The sequence below is a fragment of the Salmo salar genome, chromosome 06 (genome assembly GCF_965601325.2).
Source record: "Salmo salar chromosome 06, fSalSal1, whole genome shotgun sequence".
Classification (NCBI taxonomy): Eukaryota; Metazoa; Chordata; class Actinopteri; order Salmoniformes; family Salmonidae; genus Salmo; species Salmo salar.
This window is the reverse complement of record NC_138296.1, coordinates 67,337,961-67,362,577: the sequence shown is the minus strand read 5'-3', so window position 1 is coordinate 67,362,577 and position 24,617 is coordinate 67,337,961. Positions and strand designations below refer to the sequence as shown.

Genomic DNA, 24,617 nt, shown 5'->3' with positions numbered 1-24,617 from the left:
TGAGCTGAATTTGGAGTGTCTGTATTTAATTTCCAATACATTTGCAAACATTTCTAAAAATATGTTTTCACTTTGTCATTATGGGGTATTGTGTGTAGATGGGTGAGAGAAAAAATATCAGTTTAATCCATTTTGAATTCGGGCTGTAACACAACAAAATGTGGAACAAATCAAGGGGTATGAATGCTTTCTGTGAAGTCCCTGTATCAATGTCTCCTGTAAGGCTAGGTTCTCGTTGTCTCCTCATCATACGCGAGGGAAACAACAGCAGTTTATAAAGGCTGCGCCTTCCGCAATGAACCTCCCATGCCTGGTCAATCACAGCCATGACATTCTAGTGGTGATAGTGCATCAGATATTACAAAGAAATATTATACATTAACTATGGCATTTTTTATGATCCGGGCGCCGCTCACTCGCAACGTCTGTACGATGACATCACGGGGCATAGGACTGGTGGCTCTGACTGATGGAGAAAAGAGCCAGAAGACCCTGAAACTTTACGTCTAACATCATTTTGAATTATTCAGACTTGATTGAAGCATACGGCAACCGAATAGAACCGGAAGAACTCCGTTTCATTTACCGTTGAATACTGACACCCAGTCTCGGAAGTTGACTATTGCTGACTTGAGGCTGGTTTTCTACCTGGCTAGCCAGCTACGTTAGCTAGCTGCTAACAGCTTGTAACGTTAGTAGCGAGGCCAGATAGTCTAACTTTATCCATTGATAAATAGCAAAGTAATTATCCGAAATAGTCAATTGTTCTAACCAGTCGGTACGTAATATTGCGACAGGGCTAGTTTCTGGGGACATCCAAGACCCCTTCTTGCCATAACCAGCATTTAGCTAAGCTATTTAGCAAAGCTAACCAGCAACATCGCTCTTTCGCACTTTTTGGGTCCAGTTCAGGCAAGTAAGGATAACGAAACAGCTAGTTCGCTAAACGGGTACCTTTTATGCCATAATGGAAAGTTTAACATTAACTGATGGAGAGCAGAAGTATTACTCTGATTTGTTCGTTTATTGCGATACGGACAACACAAAGAAAGTGGCTTCCAATGGCAGAGTTCTTGACCTTTTCCGGGCGGCCCAGCTACCCAGCGAGGTTGTCCTGCAGGTGGGCTACCTAAATTAACTAGCCAGCTAAACGTATCAATCTGTCAAATGTGATAGAGGTGTGTTTGTCATGTATGTGGCGTTCATGTTGACAGTGGTTAACGTGACGACACACCTTATACTTGCCAGTTAGCGAAGTGAAAAGGTCTTTGCTGCATCAGGCTAACTAGCAAAGCATGCTACCAAGAATATAGTTAAGTAGCTAGCGTTACATTTTATACATAGCCACATGTTTTCTCAACACCACAGCTATTTTTTTCAATGTTTTTCTTGCTGTCTTTCTGCTTGATATTCTTGCAATTTGAATCATAAACTATCTTAATTATCCCAACTTGTTTTTGTAGCTAACCAGTTTAAGTCGACAGCCCACTTCCTCTCTTGTGTATTTAATACTTTGTTGCTTGCTGGACTGGATACAAAATGTACAGTATAGACACACTCTTATTTGTATCACCTCGATACTATTCGAAGGTCATAGTGCTCATTTGACTGATTAACATTAATCCAATCCAATATGTGAAGCCAGTAGAATGTGCATTGTAGCAACGACTGTGTTACTTGAACATAGTCATGTTCAGCTATTTTTTTAGTATATTCGTGCTGTTATCAATTTGTGGGCTGACGCCAACATTTCTGTTACGGTTGAAGGTTTGCTGGGCTGTCTTTCATTCAAAGTGTCATTTATTGACCTGCTCAGTCTAATTCCTAGGCCACTTGTCCTGGTGTAGGCTATAGAATTCATGTGATAGGAAGGGGTGTGACTCAGACTTTTGTTTCAACAGTTACTGTGCTCTTTTGTGGGCCATGATGTATGCTTTTATTTCCTCCCTAATGCAGGACTAAAGGTTTCTGTTATGGTTGTTCATTATTCTGAAGAATAGGCCTAATCCATGATCCATAAATCTGAGATGTGAAATGTTGCCTGGGTCTGTCTGTGGTCTATTTCCCATTGAAATGATGCAGACTCATTAGGCCTTGGCTGGTAGTTATATTTCTTACCAACGTTGGTCCAACCCTATAGCACCGCAATGGCAAAGTCTCAGGGAATAGGTATTCAACTTGCCATATACATCTAATTCAGATGCATCCTTGTAGAAATGTCAGACCATTTTCTTTTATGACGACACAAGTCACATTGCTCAGTGAGCACACGAAGCAACATCTGTCTTCCTGCGTTAGTTTGGAAGCAATGTCCTTGGAATTCTCTCTGTGAGAGACTGCAACATTCCCTTCCATTATCAACTATTTGGTGTGAACACAATAGTGAGTTTATATCACTCTACAGACCTACAGTATGTTGATAATAAGATGAACTGCCCCTCCCTACCTTCAGGCTATGCTCAAACCCTACACCCCAACCCGAGCACTCCGTTCTGCCACCTCTGGTCTCTTGGCCCTTACGAGACGGCAGCTCCTACTCAACCCAGTCCAAGCGCTTCTCTGTCCTTGTATCCCAAGGATGGAACCAGCTTCCCCCTGAAGCTAGGACAGCAGAGTCCCTGCCCATCTTCTGAAAGCGCCTGAAACCCTACCTCTTCAAAGAGTATCTTAAATAATCCCCCTCAAAAAGACTGAAATGTAAGTTTGTTGTCTCAGATCACAGAGCTCTGTGGAGCCACTCGCCTGGGCCATTTTGGAAGGAGCCAGTTTTACATTGCACTGAAACTCATCGCTGTAGCCCAGTCCGGACTGCCTCTCCGAGTAGAGAGCCTCAATTCTGGTTAGTAAACATGTCTGGAATGCTCCATCTATTAGGAATTAACCACTAATGTATGAGAGAGGGTATTAGCACCTGGGGGCACACCGGACAATGTTTATATATTTTTATGTTTGCCTTTGGTGCAGTTTCAGTTAAATTCAGTCACCTATATTGAAGAGAGAGTAGCATAGTCATGTGTTTTTCACAATGGCACTAATTTGACTTTAAAAAAAACTGAATACAGTGCATTCGGAAAGTATTTAGACCCCTTGACTTTTTCCACATTTTGTTACGTTACAGCCGTATTGTAAAATAAATTCAATTGTGGGTTTCCCTCATCAATCTACCCCCAACCATAATGACAAAGCAAAAGCAGTTAAAAAAAACAAAAAAACAACTGATTACATTTACTTATGTATTCATTTAGACCCTTTAGTCAGTACTTTGTTGAAGCACCTTTGGCAGCGAATACAGCCACGGGTCTTCTTGGGTATGACGTTACAAGCTTGGCACACTTGTATTTGGGGAGTTTCTCCCATTCTTCTTTGCAGATCCTCTCAAGCTCTGTCAGGTTGGATGGGGAGTGTCGCTGCACATCTATTTAAAGGTCTCTCCAGAGATGTTCGATTGGGTTCAAGTCCGGGCTCTGGCTGGGCCAATCAAGGACATTAAGAGACTTGTCCCGAAGCCACTCCTGTGTTGTCTTGGCTGTGTGCTTACGGTCGTTGTCCTGTTGGAAGGTGAACCTTCTCCCCAGTCTGAGATCCTAGTGCCTGTCATGCCTTTTACTGAGTGGCTTCCGTCTGGCCACTCTACCATAAAGGCCTGATTGCTAGAGTCCTGCAGAGATGGTTGTCCTTCTGGAAGGTTCTCAAATCTCCACAGAGGAACTCTAGAGCTCTGTCAGAGTGACCATTGGGTTCTTGGTCACCTCCCTGACCAAGGCCCGCTCTAGGAAGAGTCTTAATGGTTCCAAACTTTTTCCATTTAAGAATGATAGAGGCCATAGTGTTTTTGGGGATCTTCATTGCTGCAGACATTTGTTGGTACCCGTCCCCAGATCTGTGCCTCGACACAATCCTGTCTTGGAGCTCTATGGACAATTCCTTTAACCTCTTGGCTTGGTGCTTGCTCTTACATGCACTGTCAACTGTGGGACCTTTTTATATAGACAGGCGTGTGCCTTTCCAAATCATGTCCAATCAATTGAATTTACTGCAGGTGGACTCCAAGATGTATAAACTTCTCAAGGATGATCATTGGAAACAGGATGCACCTGAGCTCAATTTTGAGTCACAGAGCAAAGGGTCTGAATACTTATGTCAATGTATTTCTGTTTTTATATACATTACCCAAAATGTTTAAAAACCTGGAAAAAGGGAAGGGGTCTGAATACTTTCCGAATGCCCTGTGTGCTCCCTAGAGATGAGCTGTTTTTAAATGCATATACTGTCAACATAGAGGATATGTCACCCAAGTTTCATATCTGAGTCCATTAATAAGTAACAGGATGCAGAGATATGGATGGGTCAGAGATGGAGTGTGATTTTACAGGAAATGAAGACCACTATACAGTACCAGTCAAAAGTTTGGACACACCTACTCATTCAAGGGTGTTTTTTTTTCTTTTTACTATTTTCTACATTGTAGAATAATAGTGAAAACATCACATATGGAATCATGTAGTAACCAAAAAAGTGTTAAACAAATAAAAAATATATATATTTGAGATTCTTCAAAGTAGCCACCCTTTGCCTTGATGACAGCTTTGCACACTCTCAACCAGCTTCATGAGGTAGTCACCTGGAATGCTTTTCCAACAGTCTTGAATGAGTTCCCACATATGCTGAGCACTTGTTGGCTGCTTTTCCTTCACTCTGCGGTCCAACTCATCCCAAACCATCTCAATTAGGTTGAGGTCGGGTGATTGTGGAGGCCAGGTCATCTGATGCAGCCCTCCATCACTCTCCTTCTTGGTCAAATAGCCCATACATAGCCTAGAGGTGTTTTTGGGGTCATTGTCCTGTTGAAAAGCAAAATGATAGTCCGTCTAAGCGCAAACCAGATGGAAAGGCATATCACTGCAGAATGCTGTGGTAGCCATGCTGGTTAAGTGTGCCTTGAATTCTAAATAAATCCCAGGCAGTGTCACCAGCAAAGCACCATCACACCACCACCTCGCATGCTTCACGGTGGGTACCACACATGTGGAGATCATCCGTTCACCTACTCAGCGTCTCAAAAAGACATGGCAGATTTCCACCGGTCTAATGTCCATTGCTCGTGTTTCTTGGCCTAAGCAAGTTTCTTCTTCTTATTGGTGTCCTTTTTAGTAGTGGTTTCTTTGCAGCAATTCAACCATGAAGGCCTGGTTGACGCAGTCTTCTCTGAACAGTTAATGTTGATGTGTCTGTTACTCTGGGAAGCATTTGAGGGGAAACTGAGGCTGGTAACTCTAACGAACTTATCCTCTGCAGCAGAGGTAACTTTGGGTCTTCTTTTCCTGTGGCGGTCCTCATGAGAGCCAGTTTCATCATTGCACTTGATGGGTTTTTGCGACTGCACAGTGAAGAAACGTTTCAAAGTTCTTTACCTTTTCCATATTGATGTACTGTTACCTTCACGTCTTGAAGTAATGATGGACTGTCATTTCTCTTTGCTTATTTGAGCTGTTCTTGCCAAAATATGGACTTGGTCATTTACCAAATAGCCCTATCTTCTGTATACCAACCCTACCTTGTCACAACACAACTGAAATTCCACAAATTAACTTTTAACAAGGCACACCTGTTAATTGAAATGCATTCCAGGTGACTACCTCCATGAAGCTGGTTGAGAGAATGCCAAGAGTGTGCAAAGTTGTCATCAAGGCAAAGGGTGGCTACTTTGAAGAATTAAAAATATATTTGGATTTATTTATCACTTTTTTGGGGTACTACATGATTCCTTGTGTTATTTCATAGTTTTGATGTCTTCACTATTATTCTACAATGTAGAAAATAGTACAAATAAAGAAAAACCCTTGAATGAGTAGATGTGTATAGACTTTTGACTGGTACTGTATATACAAAAGCATGTGGACACCTCTTCAAATCAGTGGATTCGGCTGCTTCAGCCACACCCATTGCTGACAGGTGTATAAAATTGAGCACACAGCCATACAATTTCCATAGACAAACATTGGCAGTAGAATGGCCATACTGAAGAGCTCAGTGACTTTCAATGTGGCACCGTCATAGGATGCTACCTTTCCAACAAGTCTTATTTTTTTATTTTCAAATTTCTGCCCTGCTAAACCTGCCCTGCTCAACTAAGTGTTGTTATTGTGAAGTGGAAACGTCTACGAGCAACAACGGCTCAGCCGCGAAGTGGTAGGCCACACAAGCTCTCAGAACGGGACCGCCAAGTGCTGCAGCGTGTAAAAATCGTCTGTCCTTGGTTGCAACACTCATTATCGAGTTCCAAACTGCTTCTGAAAGCAACGTCAGCACAATAATTGTTTGTCGGGAGCTTCATGAAATGGGTTTCCTTGGCAGAGCAGCCGCACACCAGTCTAAGATCACAATGTGCTATGCCAAACGTCAGCTGGAGTGGTGTAAAGCTTGCCGCCTTTGGACTCTGGAGCAGTGGAAACTGGAGCGTTGAATCACGCTTTACCATCTTGCAGTACGACAGACGAATCTGGGTTTGGCGGATTCCAGGAGAAAGCTACCTGCCTCAATGCATAATGCCAATTGGGAAGTTTGATGGAGGAGGAATAATGGTCTGGGGCTGTATTCATGGTTCGGGCTAGGCCTCTTAATTCCAGTGAAGGGAAATCTTAAAGCTACAGCATACAATGACATTCTAGACAATTCTGTGCTTCCAACTTTGTGGCAACAGTTTGAGGAAGGCCCTTTCCTGTTTCAGCGTGACTGTGCCCCTGTGCAGAAGTTGAGGTCCATACGTAAATGGGTTGTCGAGATCAGTGTGGAAGAACTTGACTGCCTGCACAGAGCTCTGACCTCAACCCCATCGAACACCTTTGGGATGAATTGGACCGCTGACTGCGAATCCAGGCCTAATCGCCCAACATCGCTAATAATCTTGTGGCTGATGGAGGCAAGTCCCTGCAGCAATGTTTCAACATCTAGTGGAAAGCCTTCCCAGAAGAGTGGATGCTCTTATAGTAGCAAAGGGGGACCAACTCCATATTAATGACCATGATTTTTGAATGAGATGTTCGATGAGCAGGTGTCCACATACTTTTGGTAATGTAGTGTACAAGCGAAGAAAGAATAGAGAACAAATTCAACATGAAATTGCACAGCCTAAACAGGAAGCTGGGCCAGAGATATTGGAGGAAAAGACTCAAAGTACTTCTTGAAAACCTGAACATTAGGCTTTGTAAAGCACCTTTTTGATACATCACTTAAGTAAATTGGGTAATACTTAACTGATGTGGTTGATGCAGCTGCAAACAAATGTGGTTATCATTTTCAACACTTTTGTAGGCCATGTTGTAATAGGCCATACTAGACGACAGCAACTGACTAGTCAAGTCCTGCTAGTTGAAACAACTAGCTAGCTAGAAGGAATTTGAGGCAGTGTTGTAATCTAACAGTTTCTCATCTACAGTCAAGGACTTGCCTCTGCCTCGCTTTGTTGTGGCCAAGAATGAACAGGAGGCCAGACACACAGCCATGTACCCAGACTCTGAGAACCAGGGGTCTTACCAGGGCGTAATCCCACGACCCCCAGGCCGAGGGCAGGTCAAGAAGTTGTCTGCCCATGAGGTCATCCAGCCCTGCGTGCCCACAGTAGAACCACAGGTCATTGCCCCTCTGAGCGTTTCTCTTATTAAGAGATCTCTAGTGGAGAAATATATATGATAAACTATTTGAATGATCTAGTTTCTTGACAGATTGATCTGTCAGAATTACAATTCAAACTTTGATAGACATTTGGGTTTTAATCTGATGTTATTTACCACTCTTTGAAGCTGCAGCCTGACACCACGTCCCCTGTGGTGTCTCCTCACCAGTCCCCTCCCACCTCGCCCCACTGGAGAAAGCACAAACGTCAGGCCAGCGGGGGGAACGTAGAGAGACAACCTGTGGTTGTGGCAGGTGCTGTCTGGACACCTTTCAGAGAGGCACAAGCAGGTACACACTCCACACAACAACCTGTATCCTCTGTGAATGTTAGTCTGACAAGGTTTACAGTTTCAGATGTAGATGTGTATTAACATCTGTACACAGTTGTCATGCATCGTTTTGGCTTTCGCCAGTCATACAACTATTACATAGCTTGCTAGGTAAGTGAGGTTCAGCCAATAAACAGAACATGATTATTGGTAATAGGAATATTGATGACATAAGTGTCTCTAGTCCACTCACTCAATGCTTGAGTATGCTCACTGCATCAGCTAGAAGGAGCTCTGTGTAATCTAATTGCCCTGTCCTGAGGCTGTGTAACTCTCCTCTCTACAGGACCTGTGGTGTCAGGTGATGGGATGTGGTCTGCCAACTCTCCTCCCCCTGTTCAGGAAAGCTGGGTCAGTTTGAAAGATGCTCATCCCCCCTCATCCAGCACACTCCCAGCAATACATTCCTCACCGGTCCAGGTAGTGCAGCAAATGCTTCTATGGACCTGTCATATTTCTCGTAATGGCTTAAAGGCATAGAGATGGAGATGGCTTATTTCACTAGATGCTCTATTTCATTGGCTAATGTTTCCCCCTCATAAAACTACATACAGTGCATTCGGAAAGTATTCAGACCCCTTGACTTTTTCTACATTTTGTTACGTTACAGCCTTATTCTAAAATGTATTAAATTGTGTTTTTCCCCCTCAATCTACACACATTACCCCATAATGACAAAATGAAAACTGTTTTTTAGAAATGTTTGCACATTTATAAAAATAAAGACTATCACATTTACATAAGTATTCAGACACTTTACTCAGTACTTTGTTGAAGCACCTTTGGCAGCTATTACAGCCTCAAATCTTAGGTATGACGCTACAAGCTTGGCACACCTGTATTTGGGGAGTTTCTCCCATTCTTCTCTGCAGATCCTCTCAAGCTCTGTCAGGTTGGATGGGGAGCATCGCTGCACAGCTATTTTCAGGTCTCTCCAGAGATGTTCAAGTCCAGGCTCTGGCAGGGCCAGTTAAGGACATTCAGAGACTTGTCCCAAAGCCATTCCTGCATTGCCTTGGCTGTGTGCTTACAGTCGTTGTCCTGTTGGAGGGTGAGCTTTCTCCCCAGTCTGAGGTCCTGAGCGCTCTGTAGCAAGTCTTCATCAAGGACTTCTTTGTACTTTGCTCCGTTCATCTTTCCCTCAGCCCTGACTAGTCTCCCAGAGACTTCCGCTGAAAAACATCCCCACAACATGATGCTGCCACCACCATGCTTCACTGTAGGGATGGTACCAGGTTTCCTCCAGACGAGACCCTAGGCATTCAAGCCAAAGAGTTCAATCTTGGTTTCATCAGACCAGAGAATCTTGTTTTTCATGATCTGAGAGTCCTTTAGGTGTCTTTTGGAAATCTCCAAGTGGGCTGTCATGTGCGTTTTACTGGGGAGTGGCTTCCGTCTGCCCACTTTACCATAAAGGCCTGATTGGTGGAGTGATGCAGAGATGGTTGTCTTTCTGGGAGGTTCTCCCATCTCCATAGAGGAACTCTGGAGCTCTTTCAGAGTGACCATCAGGTTCTTGGTCACCTCCCTGACCAAGGCCCTTCTCCACCGATTGCTCAGTTTGGCTGAGCGGCTAGCTCTAGGAAGTGTCATCGTGGTTCTGAACTACTTCCATTTAAGAATGATGGAGGCCACTGTGTTCTTGGGGACCTTCAGTGCTGCAGAAATGTTTTGGTAACCTTCCCCAGATCTGTGCCTCGACACAATCTTGTCTTGGAGCTTGACAATTCCTTCAACCTAATGGCTTGGTTTTTACTCTGACATGCACTGTCAACTGTGGGACCTTATATAGGCAGGTGTGTGTGCCTTTCCATGTCCAATCAATTGAATTTACCACAACTAGAAACATCTCAAGGATGATCAATGCAAACAGGATGCACCTGAGCTCAATTTCGAGTCTCATATCAAAGGGTCTGAATACTTATGTAAATACGGTATTTCTGTTTTATTTTTTAATACATTTGCAAAAATGTGTAAACTTGTTCGCTTTGTCATTAAGGGTTTTGTGTGTAGATTGATGAGGACAAAATATTGAATCCTTTTTAGAATAAAGCTGTAACGTAACAAAAATTTTGAAAAAATCAAGGGGTCTGAATGCGCTGTAACTACTGCGATAAGTCAGGAACTGTTGTTTTCTCTCTAAATGTTTCACATGACTGGCTTTAGGAGAACTCTTCGATACGAACGGTTGCATCTGCGACAACAACCAATGAAACCCAAAGACAGTCCAGTGGTGGTTATGACGACCCCTGGAAAATCACAGACGAGCAGAGACAGTATTACATAAATCAGTTCAAGACCATCCAACCAGACCTCAACGGTTTCATTCCTGGTGAGTAGTGAGCTTTGTGTGAAACCACCTTTTACACATATTCACCTTCAATCTGCAGTTGCTTCATCCATTTTTGGACTAATAAATTAATGTTATTCAAGAATCAAAGGGTATATACATTAGAAATGCCTAATAAGTTAAGTTAAACTGTCATACTCCATCAGAACCCAAAATATGTTTGTTTTACACCAATGGTTGTAAACAAACATGTTTATAGCCTCTCAACATGTTACAAACTATCTTTAATATATTGGCTGGTCAGTCCTTGTATCCATTGCTCTGCCCATTCAATTTTAGTGGTTACATTTCTCCAGGCCTATGCCTCAGCTTTTTACCAAAACAGAGGCGGGGAACCACTTTATTGTTTCAATTAAGGATTGGCCCTTTAAATGTTACAGGGACTGGCTGTTATGCTACAGTGATTGACCCTGCACAAACAGTTTTTCCCTTCGTCTACATTTCAGGTTCTGCCGCAAAAGAATTTTTCACAAAATCAAAGCTACCTATTCTTGAACTGTCCCACATTTGGTAAGTTATTAGAAAGAGGGCTATTGGCTTTAGTTGAGATGCTCCTCATATGTTATGATGGAATTATATTATGAACCACCTGCTTTATTCTTAATCCAGGAAGAAATACCAAAGAATGGAAAACATAACTTCAGTTAATGAATTTGGATACCTCTTGTCCAGTGATTGAATTCACAAGGGATTCGAGCAGTTTAAAATTCACGAGTGTGTTTAGTCTTTTTTGCTGACTCACATTTTTTGTATTACAGGGAGCTGTCAGATTTCGATAAAGACGGGGCGTTGACACTGGATGAGTTCTGTGCTGCATTTCATCTGGTTGTTGCTAGGAAAAACAGCTATGATCTTCCCGAAAAGCTGCCGGAGAGTCTTATGCCAAAGCTTATTGACTTGGATGACTCGGCAGGTAAAAGCTGGTGCTCTCCTGCTATATAATCTGTCCAAACCTGGCCTTGGGACCGTCTGCTGCAGACAGTTAATTTATGAAACACTGAGAGAAATGGAACCGTCATCCTGATGATATAAATGTTCCATGTTCCAGAGATTCCAGACCAGGCCCCTGACGTGGGCTACTCGGGCTCCCCCGTGGAGGTGACACCCAACAAGTCCCCCTCCATGCCCTCACTCAACCAGACCTGGCCTGATCTCAACCAGGGCAATGAGGTTGGACACCGAACCACCACATGTTGTCACTGTAAAATAGGACATCGTTGAACTTTTGCCATTCCAGCATTTTGCAAATTACTTCTCAATTAAGTGATCGATAAGGATCTTTCCATTGCCCGGTTTTAGTAGCTGTCCGCTTGCAGTAATTTCTTAATTCAGTATCTTTCTAATCCATTTTTGAGAAACACAGATTAGTACTTACAGAAAGCTACAATTGTTGATATTCTCAATCAGTCAGTTTGCTCCATTTCTGTTAAGCTAGTTATCATGGTTCCAGTCAATATCCATCCCTTCCTCACTATAATGAATGGATAAGTGATAGTAAATGCAGTTCCTCACCCCTCCTGTGTGAGAGCAGTGGGGTTTGTAACTGGCAGTGGGGTTTGTATCCTGTGTGCTGATGTGTTTCTGCTCTGTCTCTCTAGCAGTGGGAGACTTTTAGTGAACGCTCCTCCAGCTCACAAACTCTGACCCAATTTGATTCTAACATTGCACCAGCTGACCCTGTAAGTCCATCACTTAGTATGCCTGTTTTAGTATAAATGATGAAATTAACCCAAGGGCTAATTGAGATCTCGCTCTGACTGCATGTACTTAGTGCTACTGAATCCACCGCAACTGCAGTGCCCATGTGATTTTTGCTTGCTTAGCTTTTTTTTGTCCCATACTATGATTAAGAATATGACATTGTGGGCCCTACAAGGTCCTGGGATATTTTAAATGTTAGCAAAATTGAATGTCTTTCTTCATTTTTTTTACTCTTTTCTACATTGTAGAATAATAGTGGAGACATCAAAACTATGAAATAACACATGGAATCATGTAGTAACCAAAAAAGTGGTAAACAAATCAAAGTAACCACCCTTTGCCTTGATGACAGCTTTGCACACGCTTGGCATTTTCTCAACCAGCTTCATGAGGTAATCACCTGGAATGCATTTCAATTAACAGGTGTGCCTTGTTAAAAGTCATTTGTGGAATTTCTTTCCTTCTTTATGCATTTGAGCCAATCAGTTGTGTTGTGACAAAGTAGGGGTGGTAAACAGAAGATGGCCCTATTTGGTAAAGACCAAGTCCGTATTATGGCAAGAACAGCTCAAATAAGCAAAGAGAAATGACAGTCCATTACTTTAAGACATGAAGGTCAGTCAATCCATAACATTTCAAGAACTTTAAAAGTTTTTAAGTAATGTTGCAAAAACCATCAAGTGCTATGATGAAACTGGCTCTCATGAGGACTGCCACAGGAAAGGAAGACCCAGAGTTACCTCTGCTGCATAGGATTCGTTCGTTAGATTGCAGATTGCAGCCCAAATAAATGCTTCACAGAGTTCAAGTAATAGACACATCTCAACATCAACTGTTCAGAGGAGACTGCATGAATCAGGCCTTCATGGTCGAATTGCCGCAAAGAAACCACTACTAAAGGACACCAATAAGAAGAGACTTGCTTGGGCCAAGAAACACGAGCAATGCACATTAGACCGGTGGAAATCTGGCATGTCTTTTTGAGACGCAGAGTAGGTGAACGGATCTTCGCGTGTGTGGTTCCAACCATGAAGCGAGGAGGTGTGATGTGGGGGTGCTTTGCTAGTGACAATGTCCGTGATTTATTTAGAATTCAAGGCACACTTAACCAGCATGGCTACCACAGCATTCTGCAGCGATACGCCGTCCCATCTGGTTTGCGCTTAATGGGACGATCATTTGTTTTTCAAAAGGACAATGACCCAACACACCTCCGGGCTGTGTATGGGCTATTTGACTAAGATGGAGAGTGATGGAGTGCTGCATCAGATGAGCTGGCCTCCACAATCACCCGACCTAAACCCAATTGAGATGAGTTGGACCGCAGCGTGAAGGAAAAGCAGCCAACAAGTGCTCAGCATTTGTGGGAACTCCTTCAAGACTTTTGGAAAAGCATTCCAGGTGAAGCCGGTTGAGAGAATGCCAAGAGTGTGCATAGCTGTCATCAAGGCAAAGGGTGGCTACTTTGAAGAATCTCAAATGTTAAATATATTTTGACTTGTTTAACACTTTTTTTGAAAAATAAATAAATACCCTTGAATGAGTAGGTGTCCAAACTTTTGACTGGTACTGTAGATCTTCAGTTTTCTCAATCTGCATAATTGCCATGAATGGAAACCTTTTCTAGCCTTTTACAAACTGTTTTGACACTATGAAAGATTTCAATCCTAATGGCAGTATACGGGCTAATGGTCAAACTAAGACACCTCTGTCCTTACAGGATACAGCCATTGTCCACCCTGTCCCCATCCGGATGACCCCAAGCAAGATCCATATGCAAGAGATGGAGCTGAAGAGAACCGGAAGTGGTAAGATACTTTCCCCATATGATAAGAGCACGTAAACATATCAGAAGACCGAGCTCTGTCTTCTAAAGCAGTGGAGACTGGAGAGACTAGCAACTCTCAAGAATTTTACTGAGAAGTAGTGAAGGGATGCGTTGTACCTCTTTCTAAATACTGTTAAGGGAATTGACCGTCTTTTTCATTCCTGAAGACCACACACATCCTACGAGTCCCCTGATGGCTAAACCACCTGACCTCTCTGAAGAAACCAAGCTTGCCACCTCTATGAAGTTTGTAACTGCTAACTCTGGTAAGTGTCTCAAGGGATGTGCCATTATCATAAAGAATTTAGGACAGTTGCAATTTTTAGGTAGGCCATATTTCCTACAATAGATCTGTGACCATAATTATATTGCATTTCCTTGAGGCATGGTTAAAGATACAATACTAATTTCTCTCCTGAAGGTGATGGTTATAGCAGTTCAGATTCCTATACTTCAGATCAAGACCCAATTACAAGTGTTGTAACAAGACAAAGGTAAGTTGGTCTCAAAATCTAGAGATATTCGATGTCAAAATACATGCTTTGTTTATTGAAGAGTTTTTGAATGGTAAGCTCACTAGCTGTGTTGTAGGTCTCATTCTGGGACGTCTCCTGAAGGACTGAAGGTGGTGGCTGCCCCCCCACCGCCACCCCCCAGACCACACGCCTCCCACTCCCGCTCCTCCTCTCTAGACATGAACAGAAGCTTTGCGGCTGTCCCCACCGGGCCACAGTTGGCTGGAGTCGTGGCCTACCCTCCAGCCGTGCCTCCTAGACCACTACCCACACAGGTAGAACTATCAGCACAGAGCTGAAGACTTATCAAAATGTTGCCGCCTCTGTGTAGTCTTTAATAGGAAATGTACATATTTAAATGCTGAAATCTCCTTTTTGTTCTATTCACTCTACACAGACTTATTATTATTACTACTACTACTACTACTACTACTAAGGGAGTGAACGTTATTTATAATAAGGGTTACATGGAGAAAATCGAACCTCTGAAATGAAAATGGATAGCCTTCCCTTGGAAAAAGTGATATACACACACCCAAAATAATAATTAAAACGAAGTGGATAGCAGAGAACACGTCTACTGTTTACCCTCACTTTTTGGACACACCATAGCCTTAGATATGCAGTTTTAGAAACTGTTCTTCTGTAAGCATTACATGGCAACGCAGGATTGATTTATTTTTTGGCACAGGGCTGCAGGCCAGAAGGTTGTGAGTTCAGAGACAACTGTGGACAGATCTCCTTTATAGTAAAATCTATCATATTTGCAGGTCAGAGAGAGAAATTGCATTTTAGAAACATTTCATGCAATTCTACATCATTTTACATATTAGCAGAATCTTTTTTAATACCACATAAATTACTGAAATTACAGGCTAAGAATGGACAGATGTGTGTTCATCTTGTCACATTTCTCCAATACCAAATCAGTGTGTTTTGTTTGCAACAAAACTGTTCATGTTTGCAAATAATCATTAGGAATCTGAGCATGGTACTTTCAAAAGTGAAGCCTACCTTTCCACCCCAAACAGAGTAGCCCTACCGATGCATTGAAATGTAAGCTTTAACTACTGGCTACTCTTCTTCTGTGGCTTAACCCAACGAGAGAAGGTCACAAGTGTTTCCCTAAAAGCTGTCTGGGTTTAAATATCTTCTATTGTACAGAAAGTGAATACCTTAATCAATTGATAGTGACAGAATTTGATTACTTCCCAAGCAAAGTACATTTTTGTATCTGCTGTAGAAACTCAATGATATCCCGGGTATTTTACCACTTGTTTCTATCATAAAGCGTCACGGACCAAAGCACTGTTATAGTTGACTTTATATAATGGGATCTGTAATTTTTTCCCTCTCTAAATCTTAAGATAACAATGTGTAGGCCTGTGCTTTTTGCCATTTTCTTTAATAAAAGGTAGGCCTATGGCAAATCTATGGATATAGCAGCCTAACTTTGCCTAATAGCCTAATTTTGTCTGTCAAACAGGTAGGCCCAACTCTTTCTTAAATAGGAAGAAATAGGCTCCAACACAGTCCTCTTGTTGGTACAAAAGTCGAATTAAAACTTTATATTAATAATGCCTACTGTCCGTTGGTTGTGCTGCTACTTCAAGTTTCAGCACCACAATGTTACTCAAATCAATAACTCTGAAAACATCATGGGCAAGAAAGAAAAAAAAAAACAGAACGGAACATGGGTTATAGGCTAGTCCGCGCACAAGATATTGCATTTTTGGACTAGGCCTAATCAGAAGTAATTTTTGGAAGAAGCCTTTGACTCACCTCCTGAACTGCCGCCACTGTAGGCCTGCACAGCATTGGTGAGACTTCACACAAAAAAGGTTTTGATCAGCAAGAGCAGAGCAGCCCGGGGCTCAGGATTGGAATATCCATTGCAGTGTGTAATGCAGCCTAGTTTTATTTATACCATCCCAGCAGCTATCTTTGTAATATAACTTTGATCTGTGCTTCTCCGACCATGCACTTCGTAGCCTATAAGCTATGGATAATTTGATTGAGACTACACTAAACAGCCTGTAGGCGCACTTGATATTGCATGCCAGGCGGAGAATCAGCGATGAGGGGCAGCATCAGGCGCATATATACACACACCGTACCAGTCAAAAGTTTGGACAGATCTACTCATTCAAGGGTTTTTCTTTATTTTTACTATTTTCTACATTGTAGAATAGTAGTGAAGACCTCAAAACTATGAAATAACAAATATGGAATCATGTAGTAATGAAAAAAGTGTTAAACAAAATATATTTTATTCTTCAAAGTAGCCACAGTTTGCCTTGACAGCTTTGCACACTCTTGGCATTCTCTCAACCAGCTTCATGAGGAATACTTTTCCAACAGTCTTAAAGGAGTTCCCACATATGCTGAGTACTTGTTGGCTGCTTTTCCTTCACTCTGCGGTCCAACTCATCCCAAACCATCTCAATTGGGTTGAGGTCGGGTGATTGTGGAGGCCTGGTCATCTGATGCAGCACTCATCACTCTCCTTATTGGCCAAATAACACTTACACAGCTTGGAGGCGTGTCTTGGGTCATTGTCTTGTTGAAAAACAAATGATAAGCTCAAACCAGATGGGATGGTGTATCGCTGCAGATGCTGTGGTAGCCATGCTGGTTAAGTATGCCTTGAATTCTAAATAAATCACGGACATTGTCACAAGCAAAGCACCATCACACCACCACCTCCATCCTTCACGGTGGGAACCACACATGCGGCGATCATCCGTTAACCTACTCTGCGTCTCACAAAGACATGGTGGTTGGAACCAAAAATCTCAAATTTGGACATCAAACCAAAGGACAAATTTCCACTGGTCTAATGTCCATTGCTCGTGTTTCTGGGCCCAAGCAAGTTTCTTCTTATTATTGGTGTCCTTTTAGTAGTGGTTTCTTTGCAGCAATTCAGCCATGAAAGCCTGATTCACACAGTCTCCTCTGAACAGTTGATGGTAACTCTGGGTCTTCCTTTCCTGTGTCGGTTCTCATGAGACAGTTTCATCATAGTGCTTGATGTTTTTTGCGACTGCGCTTGAAAAAACGTTCCAAGTTCTTGATTTTCCGTATTGACTAACCTTCATGTCTCAAAGTAGTAATGGACTGTCGTTTCTCTTTGCTTATTTCAGCTGTTCTTGCCATAATATGGACTTGGTCTTTTACCAAATAGGGCTGTCTTCTGTATACCACCCCTACCTTGTCACAACACAACTGATTGGCTCAAACACATTAAGAAGGAAAGAAATTCCACTAATTAACTTTAAAAAAAATACTAAACACTCCCCTTGAGTGAAATTGAAAAACCATGACCCTCCCCCATTTTTCTCCAGGTACCTATTCAGTAAATTTCAATCCACCCCTAAGTCATTGACTAAGTAATCTCCAATTCAAGGTTGTGTTCTGTTTTTCAATATGCAGTGTTAAGTCTGAACCCTGTGTTTATCCCCTTTGTCCCCAGACCTCGGGTCCCCATAGTGGGCATCGCTCAGATGAGGGCCTGGCAGCTCATTCCACTACCTCGCCCCAGCAGATCCCGGAGCAGCCCAACTTTGCTGACTTCAGTCAGTTCCAGGCGTTTGCTGCCTCAGATCAGCCCAGCGATGATGGGGAGAAGCACCCAGAGAGTCTGCCGGTAAGTCAAACACAGTAAAATACAGAACCACCTTGCAGTTGGTGAACCTAACCCGGTTATATCATCTGTACTCCTGTTATAATAAGACAGACTGTTCATTCTCCGTTCACAGGTAGAGAAGTCTTCAGAAGGTGCTGGGCCTTTGAGAACTGTGAAGAGTGATAACCAGGAAGAGCGAGCTGCAGCTACTGTGAACTCTGTAAGTAATTGACTTATTTAGACCATGATGCACCTCAATCAATCACCCCAACTACCTCGTACCTCAGTACACTGACTCGGTACCTGTTCACTGGCTTGCGAAAATATTCACCCCCCCTTGGCATTTTTCCTATTTTGTTGCCTTACAACCTGGAATTAAAAAAACATTTTTTTGTGAAACACACAAGAAATAAGACAAAAACAGAACTTGAGCGTGCATATCTTTTTTGCCCATTCTTCAAGGCAAAACTGCTCCAGCTCCTTCAAGTTGGATGGGTTCCGCTGGTGAACAGCAATCTTTAACCTGTTATGGATAGGGGGCAGTATTTTCACGGCCTGAAAAAAACGTACCCGATTTAATCTGATTATTACTCCTGCCCAGAAACTAGAATATGCATATAATTATTAGCTTTGGATAGAAAACACTCCAAAGTTTCTAAAACTGTTTGAATGGTGTCTGAGTATAACAGAACTCATTTGGCAGGCCAAAACCTGAGAAGATTCTGTACAGGAAGTACCCTGTCTGACCATTTCTTGGCCTTCTTGATTATCTCTATCCAAAACAGTGGATCTCTGCTGTTACGTGACACTTCCTACGGCTCCCATGTGCTCTCAGAAGGCGGCAAAAAGCTGAATCGTGGCTTTGCAGGCCCTGGCTGAAAAACATTAGCGCGTTTGGATAGTGGCCGGTCAGAGTACTATGAGACTGAGGCTCGTGCACAAGTCGACTCTATGTTTACTTTCTCTCTCTTTGAACGAAAACCACCACTCCCGGTCGGAATATTATCGCTTTTTTACGAGAAAAATGGCATAAAAATGTATTTTAAAGAGCGGTTGACATGCTTCGAAGTACGGTAATGGAATATTTAGAATTTTTTTGTCACGAAACAGGTCGGGCGCGTAACCCTTCGTCACCCTTGGATAGTGTCTTGAACGCACGAACAAAACGCCGCTATTTGGATATAACTATGGATTACTTTGAACCAAACCAACATTTGTTATTGAAGTAGCAGTCCTGGGAGTGCATTCAGACGAAGAACACCAAAGGTAATCAAACTTTTCTAATAGTAAATCGGAGTTTGGTCAGGGCTAAACTTGGTGGGTGTCAAAATAGCTAGCCGTGATGGCTGGGCTATCTACTCAGAATATTGCAAAATGTGCTTTCACCGAGAAGCTATTTTAAAATCGGACACCTCGATTGCACAAAGGAGTTCTGTATCTATAATTCTTACATAAATTATTTTATTTTGTCAACGTTTATCATGAGTAATTTAGTAAATTCACCGGAGGTTTGCGGGGGGTATGCTAGTTCTGAACATCACATGCTAATGTAAAAAGCTGGTTTTTGGATATAAATATGAACTTGATTGAACAAAACATGCATGTATTGTATAACATAATGTCCTAAGATTGTCATCTGATGAAGATCATCAAAGGTTGCATTAAGCTGTGATTTGGGTTTATGTGACATTCTATGCTAGCTTGAAAAATGGGTTTCTGATTATTTCTGGCTGGGTACTCTGCTGACATAATCTAATGTTTTGCTTTCGCTGTAAAGCCGTTTTGAAATCGGACAGTGTGGTTAGATAAAGGAGTTTCTTGTCTTTTAAAATGGTGTAAAATAGTCATATGTTTGAAAAATTGAAGTTTTTTTTTATTTTTTTTATTTGTAATTCGCGCCACGCCTATCATTGGATATTGGAGCAGGTGTTTCGCAAGCGGAACGTCTAGATGTAAGATTAAGTTATACCACAGATTCTGAACTGGATTGTGGTCTGGGATTTGACTAGATAATTCTAAGACATTTAAATGTTTCCCCTTAAACTACTCGAGTGTTGCTTTAGCAGTATGCTTAGGGTCATTGTCCTGCTGGAACGTGAACCTCCGTCCCAGTCTCAAATCTCTTTAAGATTAAAACAGGTTTCCCTCAAGAATTTCCCTGTATTTAGCTCCATCCATCATTCCTTCAATTCTGACCAGTTTCCCAGTCTCTGCTGATGAAAAACATCCCCACAGCATGGTGGTGGCAGCATCATGGTGTTCTCGGGGTGATGAGAGGTGTTGGGTTTGCTCCAGACAGTGTTTTCCTTGATGGCCAAAAAGCTCAATTTTAGTCTCTTCTGACCAGAGTACCTTTTTCCATATCTTTGGGGAGTCTCTCACATGCCTTTTGGCGAACACCAAACGTGTTTGCTTATTTTTTTTCCTGGCCACTCTTCAGTAAAGCCCAGCTCTGTGGAGTGTACGACTTAAAGTGGTCCTATGGACAGATACTCCGATCTCTGCTGTGGAGCTTTGCAGCTCCTTCAGGGTTATCTTTGGTCTCTTTGTTGCCTCTCTGATTAATGCCCTCCTTGCCTGGTGCGTGAGCTTTGGTGTGCGACCCTCTCTTGGCAGATTTGTTGTGGTGCCATATTTCAATTTATTTAATGGATTTAATGGTGCTCCATGGGATGTTCAACTTTTCAGATATTTTTTATAACCCAACCCTGATCTTTTGGGTTATAAGAGCTCCATGGTCTTCATGGTGCCACTTGCTTAGTGGTATTGCAGACTCTGGGGCCTTTCTGAACGGCTAAATATTAATATATACTGAGATCATGTGACACTTAGATTGCACACAGGTGGACTTTATTTAACTATTTATTTGACTTCTGAAGGTAATTGGTTGCACCAGATCTTATTTAGGGGCTTCATAGCAAAGGGGGTGAATACATACAGTTGAAATCAGAAGTTTACATACACCTTAGCGAAATGCATTTAAACTCAGTTTTTCACAATTCCTGACATTTAATTCCCTGTCTTAGGCCAGTTAGGATCACCACTTTATTTTAAGTGTGAAATGTCAGAATAATAGTAGACTGATTTATTTATTTCATCACATTCCCAGTGGGTCAGAAGTTTACATGCAGTCAATTAGTATTTGGTAGCATTGGCTTTAAATTGTTTAACTTGGTTCAAACGTTTTGGGTAGCCTTCCACAAGCTTCCCACAATAAGTTGGGTGAATTTTGGCCCATTCCTCATGACAGAGCTGGTGTAACTGAGTCAGGTTTGTAGGCCTCCTTGCTCGCACACACTTTTTCAGTTCTGCCCACATATTTTCTATAGAATTGAGGTCAGGGCTTTGTGATGGCCACTCAGTACCTTGACTTTGTTGTCCTTAGGCCATTTTGCCACAACTTTGGAAGTATGCTTCACGGTGCTTCACGGTTGGGATGGTGTTCTTTGGCTTGCAAGCCTCCCCCTATAGGACTCGTTTTACTGTGGATATACTTTTGTTTCCTCCAGCATCTTCACAAGGTCCTTTGCTGCTGTTCTGTGATTGATTTGCACTTTTTGCACCAAAGTACATTCATCTCTAGGAGACAGAACGCGTCTCCTTCCTGAGCGGTATTGACGGCTGCGTGGTCCCATGGTGTTAATACTTGTGTACTATTGTTTGTACAGATGAACATGGTACCTTCAGGCGTTTGGAAATTGCTCCCAAAGATGAGCCAGACTGTGGAGATCTACAAAAACATTTTCTGTTGTCTTGGCTGATTTCTTTTGATTTTCCCATGATGGTAGGCAGAGGCACTGATTTTGAAGGTAGGCCTTGAAATATATCCACAGGTACACCTCAAAGGATGTCAATTAGCCTATCAGAAGCTTCTAAATCCATGACATAATTTTCTGGATATTTCCAAGCTGTTTAAAGGCACACTCAACTTAGTGTATGTAAACTTCTGACCCACTGGAATTGTGATAGTGAAATAATCTGTCTGTAAACAATTGTTGGAAAAATGACTTGTGTCAGGCACAAAGTAGATGTCGTAACCGACTTGCCAAAATGTTGTTTGTTAACAATACATTTGTGGAGTTGTTGAAAAACAAGTTTTAATGACTCCAACCTAAGTGTATGTAAACTTCTGACTTCAACTGTATACACGCACCACTTTTCCGGGTTTAAAAAAAAATTAATTTGAAACAAGTTATTTTTTTTCTTCACTTCACCAATTTGGACTATTTTGTGTATGTCCATTACATGAAATCCAAATAAAATACATTTAAATTACAGGTTGTAATGAAACAAAATAGGGAAAACGCCAAGGGGGTGACTACTTTTGATAGGCACTTGTTATTTTGTTACTGTTTTAATTTGTATCTATTTGTTCATTTTCTTTTAACTGTATTGTTGGGAAAGGGCTTGTAAGTAAGCATTTCATGGTAAAATCTGCACTTGTATTTACCACGTTAGACAAATAACATTTTGATTTCATGCCAATACTGGGGGCCTCAATGTCCTCCTTTCCTGCAAATGGTTAATTTCAGATTTATACGGTGTGTTTTATTTTTTTCCCTGTCAGGCCAAAGGGTCCATCATGGCCCCCCCACCTAAGCCTGTCCGCCGGAGACTGAAGTCTGAGGATGAACTCCAGGAAGAGGCCCTCCCCCTGAAGTCTAACGTCATAGCCACTGTTCTAGCTGCACAGCCATCCATTCCCAGGTAGGAACAGGGGCTCCATAAGAATATGAATAGTGACTGGTCTTTCATTGTTGATTTTATATATCTTAGATCACTTAATTGGCATTGAAATGAAGAAATGTTAAGTTTTAAATAAAAAATAAAAATTGCAGGTCGGTTGGGAAAGATAAAAAAGCAATTCAAGCCTCTATCAGAAGAAACAAGGAGACCAACACAGTCTTGGCCAGGCTCAATAGTGAATTACAGCAACAGCTAAAGGTAGGGGAGTGTTTGAACACAGTACATGCATACTAAGCAATCTGTTAGTGAACTGAACCTGAGGCTTGATTTTGAACATTTTGGCATAAAAAAAAATCAAAGCCTTTAAAAAGGTTGAACTTCAATCCTAATTTTAGTTGGTTTATCCTGTTGTTTTTCATTCATAGGACTTGCTAGAAGAGAGGATATCTTTGGAGGTTCAACTGGAACAGCTTAGACCATTTTCCCATTTGTAACCTGTTTGTGTGAGGAGGACAAGTCCATGAGAGCAGATAGGAGAGATGCACATGTTGTTCTCCCGATGTCCACTCCCTCTGTGTTCTGCTGTCTCTACTGTGGGAAACGGACTCTGTCACCGACTGACTGACTACAACAACACACCCTGAGTCGCCCTCATCAGACAGAGTACAGTCTTACCAGAGCGGCTGGGATGGGAATGTCACAGATATTGGCACTTTTATTTATCAAAGAAATAAAGATTATTGTAGACGTCAATCCCTTATAACAGGTATGGACAGGCCCCCGAGGCCAGCCAGGCAGGTATAGAACTGGAACTTGAGTCATGGGGTACTGAAGGCCAAGTTCCCTCCCCATTCTTCCCCATGATGACAAGTGCCCAGTTCACTGAATGAGAGGAGCACATTGTGGTCTGTCTGTACTGTGTGTGGGCCTGGCCGCCCGGGCCCTGTCAAGGACAGATAATCATACCAGCGAGGGTATTGGGTGAGGAGAGGGGAGGAGTCTATGGGAGATGATGCTCTATCCTGGAGCACCTTGGACTGATCATGTGACAGGAATTTATTAATGTTCCAGTTTATTACTGTGTGTGGATGTATGTGGGCAGGCAACGGTTACAAACTGCACAATGCAACAAGTGTATGTGTTCTTTTAGTTTTTTTCACTAGTCTTCTGCCATTTGATCCTTAACACAGTGAGCTGTATTACCTTGTGAAGTGATCGAACCCCAGATTACGGAACACCTTTTAGTTTTCGCTCCTGGCTCTGTAGTTGCTCATGCTGACGCTGCCTGTGAGAGAGGTCCTTGTGAGATATGATAACCAACTATGGAAGTGAGACCTGACTGAAAAGACTGCCCCCCCCCCCCCCCCCCTCCGTTTTTTATTTTTGTTTCCCCTCTGACACCATTTGTATTTTTACCTGCATGTTGTTCATGTTCTTATCTAGTATGAAGACTGCGCTTAAAAATAAACCACTTGATTTCTACCTGTATATCTTACCTAGTATGACATTGTGGTGGTACCTAAACATTGTATAACTGTCTTTGTTTTCCTGGAACTTCCTGTTTTTTTTCTTAACCTGTCCTCAAATACCTTACTCCTGGTGTTCAGGTTTCCACTTTAATCTATTCTCCCTGTATTGAACCTAGGTGAACCTTCTTTTCCCTGCTGTTCAAGTTGATGTACTGTAAAAGGGTTATGTTGTATATTGTATATGATACACACCTTTTGATCTCATATGTACATTTGCATTAATTGCTGACTAACAGCAAATATTCTATTTAATTGCTTATTATGGCTGTGGGATGATGTTTAACTGCATGGATATATCTCTGCAGAATGAACTAGCAGCTGTGTGATTTATACACAAAATAAAATGACAATATTTTAACCACCTTTTTCTGGTTCAAATG

General features: G+C 42.1%; 1 protein-coding gene across 6 annotated transcripts; it reads left to right on the top strand.

Moving 5' to 3' along the window:
- The first annotated feature begins 306 nt into the window (after nt 1–306).
- Nucleotides 307–24,600, top strand: LOC106607814 (ralBP1-associated Eps domain-containing protein 1). Of its 6 annotated transcripts, none has more exons than XM_014205183.3 (19): nt 307–1,120; nt 2,716–2,839; nt 7,436–7,629; nt 7,806–7,962; nt 8,290–8,423; nt 10,170–10,335; nt 10,800–10,863; nt 11,112–11,266; nt 11,402–11,523; nt 11,952–12,032; nt 13,775–13,862; nt 14,050–14,148; nt 14,304–14,376; nt 14,474–14,672; nt 17,870–18,043; nt 18,156–18,242; nt 22,590–22,729; nt 22,861–22,966; nt 23,134–24,600. In XM_014205183.3, the coding sequence occupies exons 1-19, from the start codon at nt 968–970 to the stop codon at nt 23,200–23,202; spliced, it is 2,385 nt and encodes a 794-aa protein (XP_014060658.1). In that variant the 5' UTR covers nt 307–967; the 3' UTR covers nt 23,203–24,600. The 6 variants fall into 6 exon arrangements, with proteins under 6 accessions (XP_014060658.1, XP_014060657.1, XP_014060661.1 ...); XM_014205182.3 differs by having other exon boundaries at nt 308–1,120; nt 7,800–7,962; XM_014205185.3 differs by having other exon boundaries at nt 312–916; nt 7,800–7,962.
- The last annotated feature ends 17 nt before the right edge of the window (nt 24,601–24,617 follow it).